Source organism: Ictalurus furcatus, chromosome 15 (assembly GCF_023375685.1).
Source record: "Ictalurus furcatus strain D&B chromosome 15, Billie_1.0, whole genome shotgun sequence".
In the NCBI taxonomy this organism is placed as follows: domain Eukaryota; kingdom Metazoa; phylum Chordata; class Actinopteri; order Siluriformes; family Ictaluridae; genus Ictalurus; species Ictalurus furcatus.
The window spans coordinates 7,496,220-7,511,604 of record NC_071269.1 but is presented as its reverse complement, the minus strand read 5'-3'; the positions used below and the strand labels follow the sequence as shown (position 1 = coordinate 7,511,604).

Genomic DNA, 15,385 nt, shown 5'->3' with positions numbered 1-15,385 from the left:
TTCTTAAACTTCTTGCCTTTGCATGAAAGACAAAAACAAGTCTTGTAAGAGGAAGTCCACGTGCATGAGCCTGCTGATTCCAATGTTTTGGAACTGGCTGATGCCATTAAAATAATAATAAGAACTACAAAAAGTACATTTTAGCAAGTAGAAACATGAATATAAGCACATTTAACAAACATTTTTCTTTATTTGATTTTTTTTTGCAGATACCAGATGATTAAACATATTTCTAGCATTTTACTTTTGTCTTATTCTATTAGCAAAAAATTTAGCTTATTTCAAGCATTTATTTCTTGAACGAACCAGAAATCATGTGCCAATAATAATCTGCCTTATCTACAAAAATCCTCTGCCAATCAAATAAGACCATTTAAAGCTTAAGATTAGGGAAAAAAAATGTCTAGAAATAGTCTTAATGGTCTTATTTATGTTATTTAATAATCCCATAATGACAAAGATTAGATAACCTTTACTTTATTCAGATGTCTTCACTTGCTAAGCTATCATTTTTATGCAGTCTATTTATTTCTTTTAACACAAGGACAGTTGTTACACTAAGAGCAAACCACAGATTATACAGAGCTCTTAGAGAAGTAAAGTCATTTCACAGAAGCGTATTGCAGTCCAAAAATATCACCGATGCACACTGACTACACAAAATTTAAGGAAGAGAAACTTCTACATCTAATCTTAAGGAAGCTAATAGACCTTGTTCACACTTCCATGTCACGGAAGAATGAGCTGGCTGGTTTTTGTTTTTTTTTCTTTAAAGTCTTTACACTTTAATTGTTAGTTACCTTTTTTGTAATTTTTTTTTTTAAAAGATCAAAATAAAGAAGTTTTAAAATGTTTCACAGACGCTCCATCCCTGCTGTGGTCATCATTATTCTAGGTTCTAATAAAGAACCTGCACATTTTGATTGGATCATGATAGATCAAAAGGTCACACGGGTACTCCAGGACGAGACCATTCAGAGGATTATAGTGCTTTATTAGTGACGTTTTATAATTAGTACCAAATTTTACTGGGTGCCAGGACAATATGGGTCAGATAGGGGTGATATGAGCAAACTTTTTGGTTCTTGTGAGGACTAGCTGAACTAATCTGGCATTTTAGCGGTTTTACTGAGGACGCTTTCTGAGTAATATTATATACCTGAACTTGGAGACAATAATCAAACATTTTAACATGTTTGGGAGGATTCTATCTCTTTTAGACAGAATTTTGGAAGAGGATGTTATTATTATCTTACCTTTTTTTGGATTCAAGCAATGGTGGATTGAAGTGCTGGTAAAGTGGTAAGGGATGCCAGAGCCTACCTGCAGTTCTTGCCTGGTTTTCTGCTGAAGTTAAGTAGGGTTGAGCCTGACCTGGATGGGAGACCTCCTGGGGAAAACTAAGGTTGCTGCTGGAATCGGTATTAGTGAGGTCAGCAGGGGGCGCTCACTCTGTGTTCTGTGTGTGGCCTAATGCCCAAGTATATTGACAAGGACACTATGCTGTAAAAATAGCACCATCTTTCGGATGAGATGTTAAACCGAGGTCCTGACTCTCTGTGGTCATTAAAAATACCAGGACACTCCTTGTAAGGAGTAGGGGTGTGTCCTGGTGAAATTCCCCAATTGGCCCTGCTATCATGGCCCCCTAATAATCCCATCATGGCTCCTACTCCCATGGTTTTCCAGTAACGAGCTACTTTTTTTTCAGCAAGAAAAGTTGTATCGCTGGAGACAGGAAGTCTTCTATTCAGGAACCGTTATTTCTTTCCACTACTTTCCTGCTGTTTCATCTCTCGCTATCATACATCAAAGTGCTCATGAGGTGGAACTGTGACCATGGAAGGACAAAGAGTTCAAATATATATTTTTTGTGGCCATATACTGTATATTTGAACACTTACACAGTATAATGCATTCTGCAGTACATAATAAGCTAGGCTATTTGTCATAAAATAGCACTTATTTTATGTGAAGTGTAATAAACATTTCAATTTAATCAAGCCCTGTTTAAAACAGCATGCTGCTTTTCCAGGTGTGAATCAATACGCTAGCATACTAGAGCCAATGTAAGCAGAAGCTGGAAGATTCCTTCAAATGTTTATGGTCTGTGGTAAGAGAGCACTAAAGAAAAATGAGAATGAAAAACTATGAAAAACTTGCAATAATTAACTATACACACAAAGGAGCTACTGACCAATTGATTTATTGAAAGCTCCATGTCAGCTTGAGTACCTTTGGAGAAACGCATGCAGATGAACAGCAGTGTGACCTGAGACTTCATCATTGGTGGTTCTGTAGAAGTTGAGGTGTGAAGATGAAGCAGCCGGGGTTCAACTGTGAGTAAGGTCTGAGCAACAACAACCATGCCACGGTCAAAGTCACTTAAATCACATTTCTGACCCTCCCAGTTAATTGTGCTGCTGCCACGTGACTGGCTGATTAGATACAGTAGTAAATTGGTTGGTGAGCAAACATCAGGTGGTCAGTGGTATTAAAATTTATTGTGGGTGTATGGGTGAGTGTGTCTCCCAGCATGATTTTTTTTTTGTCCCAGTTCAGGCCTGCATGCATAGTTTATATTTCTCAATTTCAAACAAGGCTGCATTTTGTTTCTATGTGACCCCTTTGGCTTTCCATAGTCACGTGTTACATTCTTTATAGAAACAGGATTTTACCCAAAATCACGTGCGAATTCTTTTAAGTAAATAGTATGCAGTTCATGTGTATTATATTTAACAACAAATCATTTTTTTTACAGTGTAGTACTTACCCGGCACTGCACTACTCGCAATTCATACAGAAATATCTTTGATATTAAAATTAATTAGTTAAAAAAACTTAGGGAAATAATATCTATCATTTTTTTCAAGCAGAATAGTATGTTTCTTTATTTTATAAACAGTACAAACATCTCAGCCACAAAACAGTTTGGTACTCTCACAATAAAGCATTTGGTAATAGTAAAAAATTGTTTGATATCTATGAGAGCGGAGTATTTTTTTTTGGGGGAATTATTTTAAGAAAAGATCAAAAGGTTAAACAAATACAATTTTCACCGCCTTCTTTACTCATATTTACCAAGGGTGCCAATATTAATGGAGGGCATTGTGTGTGTATGTGTGTGTGTGTGTGTGTATGTATGTGTGTATATAGGACAGTTAACTCTAAAACAATCAATCAAAATTTAAATCACATGCTAAAAAAGAAACTTCTACTTTTCATGAGCTGCTCCATCAGTGGAGATTTCAGTAGAAGAGGACGGAGGAGAGCAGAGGGACGATCATGAGGAGGAAACTCAGTGTGAAGTTCTCAGCACCGTTACACAGATTCCCCTCACAACACTGGATGTTTGATATACCGATTCCGGACGTGCTTGTTGATCCAGAAGCAGCACAGATGCTCTTGGATACACATCCTTTCATAGAGATGGTATTGCTCCCTTGTTGAACTGAGAGAGCAAGAGAGAGAGAGAGAGAGAGAGAGAGAGAGAGAGAGAGAGAGAGAGAGAGTAAATTTAGAAATAAATGAATAAAGAACAAAACTTATCAAAATGCCCCGTGTGGTGAAAATTCCTAAAAAAAAAAATCTGTTGAGAGCAGTATATATGTTCATCCTGAATAAAGTATTCATATTCGATTACATCCATAACAGAGATGAACATGTTCACCTGATGCACTGATGCAGCGATCTTCACTTCCTTCACAGTTCACTTTTACTGAACAGCCGTTAGCATCACAGCCGTAACACGATCTCCCATTGGGAGCCTGCTTCGGAGGAGCTTAGCAGAGAAATAAAATCAAACAAGCAGCTCATTGTGTCTCATACGTCACCAAGAATTACTACAATAATATCTAATACTATACTTGGAAGATAAAATATAGTCTACTGTAATTATATAAAAACTTTTTTAAAATGCATTTAAACACGTATTATCCTCCATCACACATACAACACACCTATAAAGAGGAACTGCCAAAGATTAAGTAACAAATTCTAAGTTTGTACTGTGAAATAAAAGCGATATCTAGAATTTGAATGAAATGGAAAATAAAAACAGAAAACTGAACCACTTTCAGGGTGTCTTGTTTTACCTGGCAGCGTTTCAGTGTTGCAGAGATCAGTTTTGCAGCATTTGGCATTGTTATCTATTTTCATCATTCCCAGATTCATGCTCCCGGTTACACAAGAATCTGCCGTGCCGCAAGTCTTCACATTAACATCTGGCAACTTTGCACCACCTATAGGACATTATACATATCAGTGTAAACACGTGTTCTACATTAATATAAGTACTGAACTTGAGATTGTGCAATAGTTTACACAATGTGATTTGCTTGATTTAACAATAATGTTGAACTGCTTATGTGAAAAAGGAAAATGGTGTATTGTGCAATCCTGCAGTAGGTAAGCATGTGATATGGTTGATAATGAAAGAAAAAACAGTAGGAAAAATGACTGGCATGTTTGGGTTTTTCAGAAACTGCTGATGTTCTGAGATTTTAATGCACAGTAGTGATTTAAAAGAGAAAAAAAACACCCAGTGAGTTGCAGTTCTCTGGCAGAAACGTCTTTTTGCTGAAAGAGTTTGAGGAGAATGGCCAGTCTGGTTCGAGCTGACAGGAAGGCCACATGAATTCAAATAACCACTCTTTACAACCGTGTTGAGCAGAAACGCAACTCAGAATGCACAACATGTCGAACCTTGAGGTGAATATGCTACCAAGTCAACCAAGAACAGGAATCTGAGGCTAGAGCTCACCCAAACTGCACAGATGAAGATTTAAAAAAGACAAGGTGACATTCTTCTTGTTATTTTATCATTGTAAATAAATTAAGTATATAAAATAAGTATAATGTTTGATTAGTTGCTTTAACCCAACGGGCTACAAAGGCTGCAGCCCCGGATCTCAGACACTAGGGGGCCTCAGAGGCTTCAGCATCGAGAGGAATTTTTAATCTTATTTATATAATGTACTTTAATAACACAGTTGTACTACCCCTATTTCAAAAACCACTAGTGATTTTTATATGACCCCTTTGGCTTTCCATACTACTCCTGCGTCAAACTCCGAGTAGGAGTGTGTTATGGAGGAAACGCGCAGCGGGAAATAACGATGTAGTGAGACAAAACGCCACACCCTTCCGTGATGGAAAAAAACAACTCGTTACAGGAAAACCTACATTATTACAGCGATTACAAGTTTAAGTTTACTGAGGAATGACACTTTTTAATAGTTTATAGTTTATATTTAATTGTGTGGTACAGCTGTAAAGATGTAAAGTCATGGGGGGGGTGGGGTCTTCAGCACAGAGGAGGTCACACTTTCAGTTTCTCCGAAACATGACAAGCTGTTTATTTTTTTATTTAAAACAATTTTATTTTTTATTTAATCAATTTCAGGAGAAAGAAAGAAAAAAACCACACACTTCAGGACATACTGTTACAGTAAAATAATCAACTGCCTTATTCCTTACTAAATACATATGAATGTATTTTATTTATTCATAAGGATCTGAAGTAATCATTTCTTTTACTTACTCATGTACACAGAAGTGGTGGAAGTGAGACACTGATCTGCACAGGTCTGCGTATCCGTGCATGTTGGAGATAATGGATAAATACACTGTCGACAAGTCAGTGACAGCGCTGAAGAAAAAGAATGAAGAAGATCAACAGTTGCCTGATGCGAAAATAAATGGATTAATTTACTGAAAGCTACATATGAGATTCAGTACCTTTGGAGAAAAGCATGCAGATGAGCAGGAGTGTGACCTGAGACTTCATCGTTGGTGTTTCTGTAGAAGTTGAGGTGTGAAGATGAAGCAGATGAGGTTCAAATGTTAGTAAGGTCTGAGAGGGAACCTGCTTTTATGGTCATGTGCAATAGGGTGTGTGTATGGAGGGAGGGAGGGATCTGCTTCACACATAAATCTAGTTTATGTTTCGTTTCTTGAAAAGGGAAGGTGTGTAACTTTTTTCTTTTTTCTGGGAAGCCAATGCCGGAGGCCCCACCTAAAACATGATAGTGTTCTGCAGTGTTTGTATGGAAGTGTTCCATGTTGTCCAATTTTGCACGATTTTCTTCTATTACTATAAGACTGTACTAACCGTACTAACTCAGAATGGGACGTGTTCTGAGAGCAGCCTATGCCCCATACCCTGAAGAAATGCGTCAATTACATTTTCCCAAGAGTTTGTAAGATTTAGGATTGTGTATGCCTAATGCCTAGACTTCATCTATGCTGACCAAAGTTATTAAAATATTTTCTCGCTTGCACAGGGTAACTTTAACCCAACCCCTTACAATGCGGAGTATATGAAAAATCACAACTGATCTTCTAGATGCCACAATAGCAGCTGACATGTATGGCAGGGACATGGGATCATCCCTCACCAGAATATCTTCATTCGGAAATAACCCCTTTTTGTACGAGGCAGACAAAATGAGAGCAGAGCAACACTTTGCACAGTATTACCCCAAACTTTCAGTTGTTTTCCGACAATACTGTCAATTACAACTATACTCCATTCAAAGAGAACTTGATCTACCGCAGAGATTTTCCTAATTGCGTGTGTTTTCGATCATGAGGGGCCTTGTCATGGATTAAGTTATAGCCTCAGCTGTGTGGGAATGCAACTTGCTAGCTCTTAAGTTCTGTTTAAGTAGACATACTGTAACTATGGACTCCAGCATTATGTAGTCACTACTACTGTATAAGAGTACAGGGTATAAGTATAAATGTCACCTGTCTATCTTGTTACCATTAAAAATAAAACCCGATGCCATTCCATTTTGTTTACTGTGATCGTGTTCATGTTACACAGTATACACAGGACCGTTTTGTGGGAAAATATTTATATTCCTGAACACCAGGAAGTGCTTGATGACGAAACACAAAGTGAGTCCAACTTTGAGAATCTACACATGAAAATGAAAGCAGCAAATACATTTTTATCAAGTGTGTGTTCAACAGAAAAGCCTGTCAGGACAACATCCTGTCACATTTTCTAACTCTTATCAAATCCAGCTAGACAACTCCATTTGCCAATAACAAGTGTAAGCTTGCTCTCGATCACTTGACTGCTGGTTAAGTTTTAAGTTGGGTCGATCTGGTCCAAGCTCCTTCATTCTTTTTTTTTCTTCTTCTTTTGAATGTTTTTTTTTTGTAAAGATAAAAACGAATTTTCTTTAATCTGGAAGAAATGTTGCGCCGACTTCTACGTTATTAACAATCTCTTGCAGCGCCCATCAACAGACACTGCTGAGTGGTAAAGAGAGTAGCTGAGATCAGTCCAATCATTTTTATGTCAAAAAATACCAAAACAATATTGATTCGCTAACAACAAAAGTGGGCGTGTCTTGGGCGCAATGAGCTGCACCCCAAGGACAATTTGAAGCAAGCCAAATAGAGAGCAGCCTCAAATCACCTGCTTTTCAAAAGTTTAAGGACCTACACACACACTCATTTGGCTGGTGCCCCGCACACAGATATAAACGAAATACAATATTGATTTATTTTTTTTTTATTAACAAATGCTAACATGACTTAAAGGCAAATGGTACGACAATCATTTTATTTCATAATTATTTTGCAATATATATTTACCTTATGTTTAACATGTTTAAGTATACAGGCTTAAAGGTTTTTAGATTTACAATGTGTAATCAGCTTTCTGTAGTGGGTTCAACTTCTCTTGGCTCAATTTGATTCCCTGCTGTTGTTAAACTTGAAGATGAAATATGCTAACTTTCTAGAATAAAATTAATAACCTTTTATTTTGCACAGAATGTTTTAGACGGCCCTGCCTCTGACATGGAGTTTTCAACCTCCTGTAGCGTTGCATCTCCTATCTCAACAACTGAACAAATTACACCCAGAAACAAAACTGTAACTCTTGGTAACTGCTTCCCGAATATTACTAAAGCCTCCATCAGAGGACGATCTGACATCTCATATTGCAAAAAGATCCAGCAGGAACAAGAGAAGAGCAAGAAAGGAAAGAGCAGAAGAAAAGGCAAGAAGACTAAAGAGTTATTGGGAATCACTGACAACTACCACATGATCCTGCAATCGCTGAACGCTCAACAGATTACTTTAGCTGCAATGGCTGATCAACTTTGGAAGTACCATGGAGATGTTCAGAGACAGATAAGAAGTGTCGTAAGAATACATAGAACTTTAAGAACACACAAGTCTGCTCATTGCATGAAAAACCCCTTCCTGACCCACACCCCAGCTTTCCCTATCGTGTGACCTGCCTCTCCTATTGGAGGAGACCAAGTATAGTGATTATCTATTCTATATAAATTCTATCTATCTATCTATCTATCTATCTATCTATATATATATATATATATATATATATATATATATATATATATATATATATATATATATATACACAGTATCTCACAAAAGTGAGTACACCCCTCACATTTTTGTAAATATTTGATTATATCTTTTAATGTGACAACACTGAAGAAACGACACTTTGCTACAATGTAAAGTAGTGAGTGTACAGCTTGTGTAACAGTGTAAATGTACTGTCCCCTCAAAATAACTCAACACACAGCCATTAATGTCTAAACCACTGGCAACAAAAGTGAGTACACCCCTAAGTGAAAATGTCCAAATTGGGCCCAAACTGTCAATATTTTGTGTGGCTACCATTATTTTCCAGCACTGCCTTAACCCTCTTGGGCATGGAGTTCACCAGAGCTTCACAGGTTGCCACTGGAGTCCTCTTCCACTCCTCCATGACGACATCACGGAGTTGGTGGATGTTAGAGACCTTGTGCTCCTCCACCTTCCATTTGAGGATGCCCCACAGATGCTCAATAGGGTTTAGGCCTGGAGACATGCTTGGCCAGTCCATCACCTTCACCCTCAGCTTCTTTAGCAAGGCAGTGGTCATCTTGGAGGTGTGTTTGGGGTCGTTATCATGCTGGAATACTGCATACTGATCATGCGCTGCTTCAGTATGCTCACCTTGAGTAAGTATTTTTAAGGAATTTATTGCATATTAGCAAAAACCACCTCAACAGAGTAACTGTGAACTGATATACGTGATTTTGATCGTCAACTGGGGACTTAAAAGGTCAAGTTTATAATAGATTAAAAAGTGCCTTCGGGCTCATTTATACTGTCAGATCCAGTGAGTTTGACGAGCAATTACTTTAAAATTCTACAGTAAAATGAATTCATCCTTATTATGATCATGGAGTAGGTCAGTGTGAACCGATATGACTGGGATTGAGATTTGAAATGCCCGTTTTATTTCAGTGATAATTTGAAGTAAAATATAAATAAATAACTAATAAATAAATAAAAGTAACTTTTCAAATTGGTGTATACAGCGACCAGACCAGAAACCCACCAAATGACCTACTTTCACTTTTTCATAAGTCTCCACTGTGCTCCTGCCTATTCTGTGAAATGCATCTGTGATTTATTGTGGTTTATATCCAGAACAGTTACTGCCATATCAATTGAGGTGACGTGCAGTTTCGATGATGTTTCTGACCTAGAAATTCACTTAGAATATTTGCTGTAAAATGGCAGGTTTTAAATTATTTATTAATAGTGATCATTTACCAAATCATAACGATGCTGATAAAATGAATTGTTTTGTCTCTGTCATATTCTAGTATTTTATCTGTTAAGCTAAGAAAAGGCAATATTGTAGAAAATGATTTGTTTTGTTTGCTTATGTTTCAAACTTTCTGCTTGTCACTGTGGACATCAAATACAGGAAAGCCTTTTACAACCACTGGAGGGAAAAAATAGACCTATGAGGTAGACAGACACAATGTTTAAAAACTCATAAGATTGAACATGTATTTGAAAGCAGTAAGTAAAGCACCGAGCTTACATCATTTATTTTTAATTTCATATAGAATTTCATATATTCTATTGAATGTGTACCCTTTGCCTTTCCATAATCACAGTGTGGCCTCGGTCATTACAAGAAATCCTACATTATAACAATGATTGCAAGTTTGAATTGACTAAGGACTTACACATTTTAATGGTTTATATTGTATATACATGTAATGTTGTGGAATAATATAAGTTTGTTCCTCTTATCACTCATGTTATAGGAATCATAAACTGTCAGTTATCATTACTCATGAAAAGAGTCTCCAGTGTTAGCACTTTGTAAAGGTCATACGAAAAACTGTATTGACAAGGGAAAGTCTTCAGAACAGAGAAGATCATGATATGAAGTTTCTCTGTAACATTTTGTCATATCTTAACTTAAGTGTGTGTGTGTGTGTGTGTGTGTGTGTGTGTGTGTGTGTGAGAGAGAGAGAGAGAGAGAGAGAGAGAGAGAGAGAGAGAGAGAGAGAGAGAGAGAGAGAGAGAGAGAGAATAAAACACTTCAGGACATGCTGTTATAGGAAATCTTATCATGATTTATTTCCCACTATGTACATATAAATGTGCAATTTATTCATAAGGAAGTAAGCAATCTATACTGTCTCCTGTACACAGAAGTGGTCATAGTGACACACTTACATACAGGCTTCCTATTCATTTAATTTAATCAGCTTTGTACATAAACATTTGCAAATTATGTTGTAGAGATATAAAGTGCTGCTGGTGGTAGAAAATCAGTGGACAATGTGTGTAAGAATATTGAAGACTGTGTTCACTGAATGCATTTATATGGAAAAGGTATTAAAATTGAAGGGTGTGTGCCCTCTAGTGGGGCATGAAGGTTTTACAGGTGGGGCACGGGTGTGATGGAAAATACCAAAACTGCAAATAATTAAATGAATGAATGTAAATGAATAATTTAAGCATTTAAATACAATTATTTATAATTAATGTGAAATAAAAGCTATCAATATATGTCTGACTTTAATATCATTGAATAAGCACATAACAACAGTCTACTATAGATATTAGGAGTGCCACTAAAAAAAATGTTGGACCAAAAGACCTTCGTGTTCCCTGGGACAGGCTTCAGGCTCCCCGTGACCCTGTGTACATTAAGCGGTATAGAAAATCAGTGGATGGATTAAAATGCACTGTTTTTTTCTCTCTGACTTGGGTAAAAAGGAAAATAGAAAAGAATGAAAGAAAGTCAGGGAAAAGTGTTAGAAGGAAGAAAGAGAAAGACGGAATGGTCGCGATTTGTGTATTTATGCAAATCTGATCACATGGGAAATTGTTTTATGACTGAATCATAACCTTTTATCTTTTAATGGCTGGCAAGTGTCAAATTATGTTTGTTCAAGCAAAGCTATCAATTATACACAAGCTGGCAAGCAAAGTAAACTGAAGAATTTACAAATATATCAACACCCACCCACACCCACCCATTTCAGCGATAGCAGCAAGTGACACCTGAACTGGGATCTTTAAAATTCTATGAGCATAAGGTATGACAGGGTTAAGCAACAATTCAAACAAATGGTTCCTTGGACTATTCCCCTGCAGTGCTTAGTCCATTGGTTCTTCAGTTCCCCATACACAACTTAAGTTCCTACCTAGAGTTACTTCCAAATTACTGGAAGAAAAACATTATGGTTTGATCTGATCCTGTCTGAGGCTATCTGAGCGTTATGAATGAGTTGTTTTCAATATTTCTTCTTTAAGGTCTAAGCGTATAGTATTATGAAACGTTTTGCAAGACAAAGTGTTTCAGTAATGTTTTATTGGTTCTTTTTGTTTCTCTATTAAATTCAATTCAATTTTATTTGTATAGCAGTTTTTACAACTGTCACTGCCCGGGTTAAATTTACAATTCAATTGAAAATTCTTGTGATGGTGTTTAGAGCATTGCATGGTCAAGCTCCTGCTTATATATAAGAGTTGTTGCAACCTTATAACTACAGAAGGAATCTGAGATCTTCAGAACAGGTCTTGTTAGCTGTTCCTTGCTCTAGATTAAAGATTAAAGGTGACTGAGCCTTTGCGGTTGTTGCTCCCAAATTGTGGAATGCTCTCCCTTTGGATTTAAGATCTGCGGACTCTGAGGTCATTTTTAAAATGCAGCTAAAAACCCACTTGTTTAAACTCGCTTTTGTTTAATTAGTTTTTTCCCCCTCTTTGTTTATGCTTCCTTGTTTTTATGTTGTGGATGTTAAGCCCTTTGTGACATTTGTTCTTGAAGCTCTTTATTAGAAGGAGCTTCTCTGCATTATCAGCTGTGAGCCTGTTTCTGTTTTCATCTACAATATGTGACCCTGAGCTAAACAGCCTTTCACTTTCCACACTACTGCATGGTGCTGAGAGGTATCTGCGTGACATCTGGGCAAGAGTGGGAAACCGCACTTTGTTAATCCCCCAGTACTGCAGTGGGTTGTCTTCCCGAGAAGTTGTGGTCTCTCCAAGGTATGTCTCTAACTGAATGGCAGCACCCATTGGTGCACTGCTCAGTGATGTTGATGCTTGCGCATCTGCTATCTCATCAAACACACTGTCTAGAGTGCTGCTGGCCTAGGCCTTGCATAGCTTTCTGGCAGGTGGTTCCCTCAGATCCTCATGCTTGTCTGCCTCTCCTCCAGACACCTTTTGCAGCTCCTGCATCACCATCTCTTTAGACTCTGTAGCAGTGTTGATGTTTGAGAAAAAACGATCTTTATACCTAAATCAGAGAAAATTATATTTTAGCTGGTAACAGACAAGCTTTGTCAGAATGAATGTCAGTATACTGCCTTTAAATCACTAAAGTTATTTGATTATGTAAAAGTTAAATATTAGAAAGTTTTAGGTCATTCATAATGGCAGTTTTGTTTTCATCATTCTTTCTCACATGCTCAGTAAACACACACACACTTTACCTCGGATCGAGTACAGTTGCAATGCAGTAAAGTGGGTTTTTTTCCGTGTCAGTGAAGCGTCTCGCGACAGCTGTAGCTAGGGTTCCCTTCATTGTTTTGATGCCATGGTCCTCGTCTGTTTCTTTGGTCAAAAGTCTCTGAAGCACAGTCACAGCAGGAATCACAGCTGATGCCAAAGCATCAGAGGAGCTCATTTTTTGGGTTAACTCCTCGAACGGAGCAAGAACATATAGAGTCTTTTCTAGAAGTGTCCACTGGTGAGCGCTGAGATTGTTGGGGAGCTCATATTCAGACCCAAATATTCCCAGAGCCCGCTTCTGCTCAATGAGAGAATGTACCATGTAGTACGTGCTATTCCAGCGGGTCTGCACGTCTTGCTGGAGTCTCCTTATTGAGCTGCATCTGAATGTCTTCCAGCCAGGAGTAGGCTAAGGCGGAGTGTTTAAAATGTCCAACTATTTTACGTCCGACTGCCACCGCCTCAGCAGCACCTTTCTGAGCCAAAACACCCTCGTTAACAGCCAGCTGGAGCGTGTGAATGGCACATGGCAAGCTAGGTAGTCCATCATCACTCATAGTCTTGATCATGTTGTTGGCATTGTCCCTCAACACAACTTGAACACAAGTTTTCGGAATGCCCCACGTCTGAAGCATGTCATCAAACGCACCTGCTATGGCTTGGCCAGTGTGCGAACCCCTAAACTGCGTTGCTTGTAAAAACGACTCTCTGGGGAGTAAAATCGTCATCAATCCACTGTGCTGTTAAACTTATAAGAGACATTGGGCTGATATTGCTAGTCCAAATATCAGTGGTGAAGCTGAAGGCCGAAATGTCCTGGAACAGGTTCCTGATGTGCTTTTTCACCGTGTCATGCAGCTTTGGTAATGCGGTAACTGTAATGTGGTGACGGCTGGGAATCTCATACTTCGGCTCAAGTACACCAAGAAGATGATGAAATCCTGTATTATCTACAGCTGACAACGGTTGGTCATCAAGAGCAATGAACTGGGTAAGAGCTTCTGTTATTTTGACTGCCCGTGGGTTGTCTCTGGACATTTTCTCTCGCTTCTCCAGCGTTTGCTGCAAAGTTGGTTGTTGCCGTTTCCCACTGCTAGCATTAGCAAACTCTTTGCACTCAGTGTTATGTTTGTTCTTTAGATGTTTAATCAAATTGGTTGTGTTAAATGAGCTATTTTTTACCCCTCCTCTTGACAGTTTAGCAGAGCATAGTTTGCAGTCTGCTCTACTTTTATCATCATCACTTATCTTAAAATATCTCCAAATTGCTGACATTGCTCCTCTTCCGACTACCTGCTCAACTGACGAGAGGTTAGGCTATGTCATGTTGTCATAAAGTGGAATCGGTGCGGTTGTATCGGGGTAGTTTTACGAGTACATGAGCACAGTATCGAGCCGACACCCGAGTACTGGTATCAGTATCGGTGCATCCCTAATAATAATAATAATAATAATAATAATAATAATAATAATAATACTCCTTAGTGCCATATAAACCTTACTTTAAAATAGGCTTAGTTAAATTTACAAAGACTTAGAATGTGGAAATTGTTACCACACATTTCTTGAGAAAATCTTTCTCCAGTACTTTAATTTAATTTAATTTTTTTTCAATGCACTGAGTGGACCAGGGGCAGGTCAAGAGTCGTAATTTGAGTTGTTTATTATTTATTTGAATTACTGTCAGCTTGAACCAGTTTGACCATTCTGACCAGTGTGACCTCTCTCATCAGTGAGGTATTTCCACCTGTAGAACTGTTGCTATTTTTTTTTTTTTAATCTCATGTGTTCCCCAAAAGTGTTCATAATAAACTGGCCAGTGAGTGGAATTTTCTTATTATTATTTACTGAGTAAATATGAACAGTAGATTGGTCAATCAAGGATGTTTGTGCTAAACCCTCTAAAGCAGAAAAGCTGCCCACACATTTGGGAATGTGCTGCCCACACTTCTTTTGTTTCAAAATCCAAAAAATTATAATTACAGTGAACCAACACAGTGCAAATAAATTGGATTAATACGGTCAGAATTGATCGTTCTTGTACAAACTAACTGGACAAACTGAATCTTGTTTATGCACCTATCTACTGACATAGTCCTACTCATTATTATCTACATAAGGGTTTATAAATGTCTATGAATTCCTTTTTTTTTTTTTAATTATTAATGTTATGCTACATGGCAGAAGTAAGCTCACACAAACATATACACACAAACAGATATTTGTTTTTTTTATTCCATAAATTTCTTGAATATGCACATCATGAGGCAGTTTGGTTATCTCACAATAAAGTGCTTAAAGATAAAACAAGTAATAAAAACGAAAGCTTTTGGTTGGCAGGTTGATATTTTTTGACAAGAAAAAATTCATCTAGAGACCTGAGTTAGAAATATTCCATTTCTTTCTCGCTCCATTTAAATGGATTTAGCTGCTTAAAGTTTAATGTCTTTTTTTTTTAATTTCACAATTGATTTTCAGACAAAAGTGTATTTAATAACTGAGTGAAAAATCTTTTTTTTAAATGAAATAAAAATAAATTAAAATGATTGTTCTATTTCTAGTTTTCACA

The 15,385-nt window shown here is 37.5% G+C and overlaps 1 protein-coding gene across 1 annotated transcript; it reads right to left on the bottom strand.

Moving 5' to 3' along the window:
• Positions 1-2,862: 2,862 nt before the first annotated feature.
• Positions 2,863-5,862, bottom strand: LOC128619577 (urokinase plasminogen activator surface receptor-like). Its single transcript, XM_053643836.1, has 5 exons — positions 5,740-5,862; positions 5,543-5,650; positions 4,095-4,241; positions 3,671-3,781; positions 2,863-3,451 (listed from the first exon to the last, which is right to left on the bottom strand). Exons 1-5 carry the CDS (start codon positions 5,786-5,788, stop codon positions 3,249-3,251), a joined length of 618 nt encoding a protein of 205 aa, XP_053499811.1. The 5' UTR covers positions 5,789-5,862; the 3' UTR covers positions 2,863-3,248.
• Between the last annotated feature and the right edge of the window lie 9,523 nt (positions 5,863-15,385).

Bases quoted from the DNA above. Each gene is read 5' to 3' on its own strand.
- LOC128619577 (XM_053643836.1), bottom strand. From the start codon at position 5,788: ATGAAGTCTCAGGTCACACTCCTGCTCATCTGCATGCTTTTCTCCAAA. The intron at 5,651-5,739 runs GTACTGAATCTC...CTTTTTCTTCAG, and splicing joins CTGCATGCTTTTCTCCAAAG to CGCTGTCACTGACTTGTCGA. The intron at 3,452-3,670 runs GTGAACATGTTC...TTGCTCTCTCAG, and splicing joins TCGCTGCATCAGTGCATCAG to TTCAACAAGGGAGCAATACC.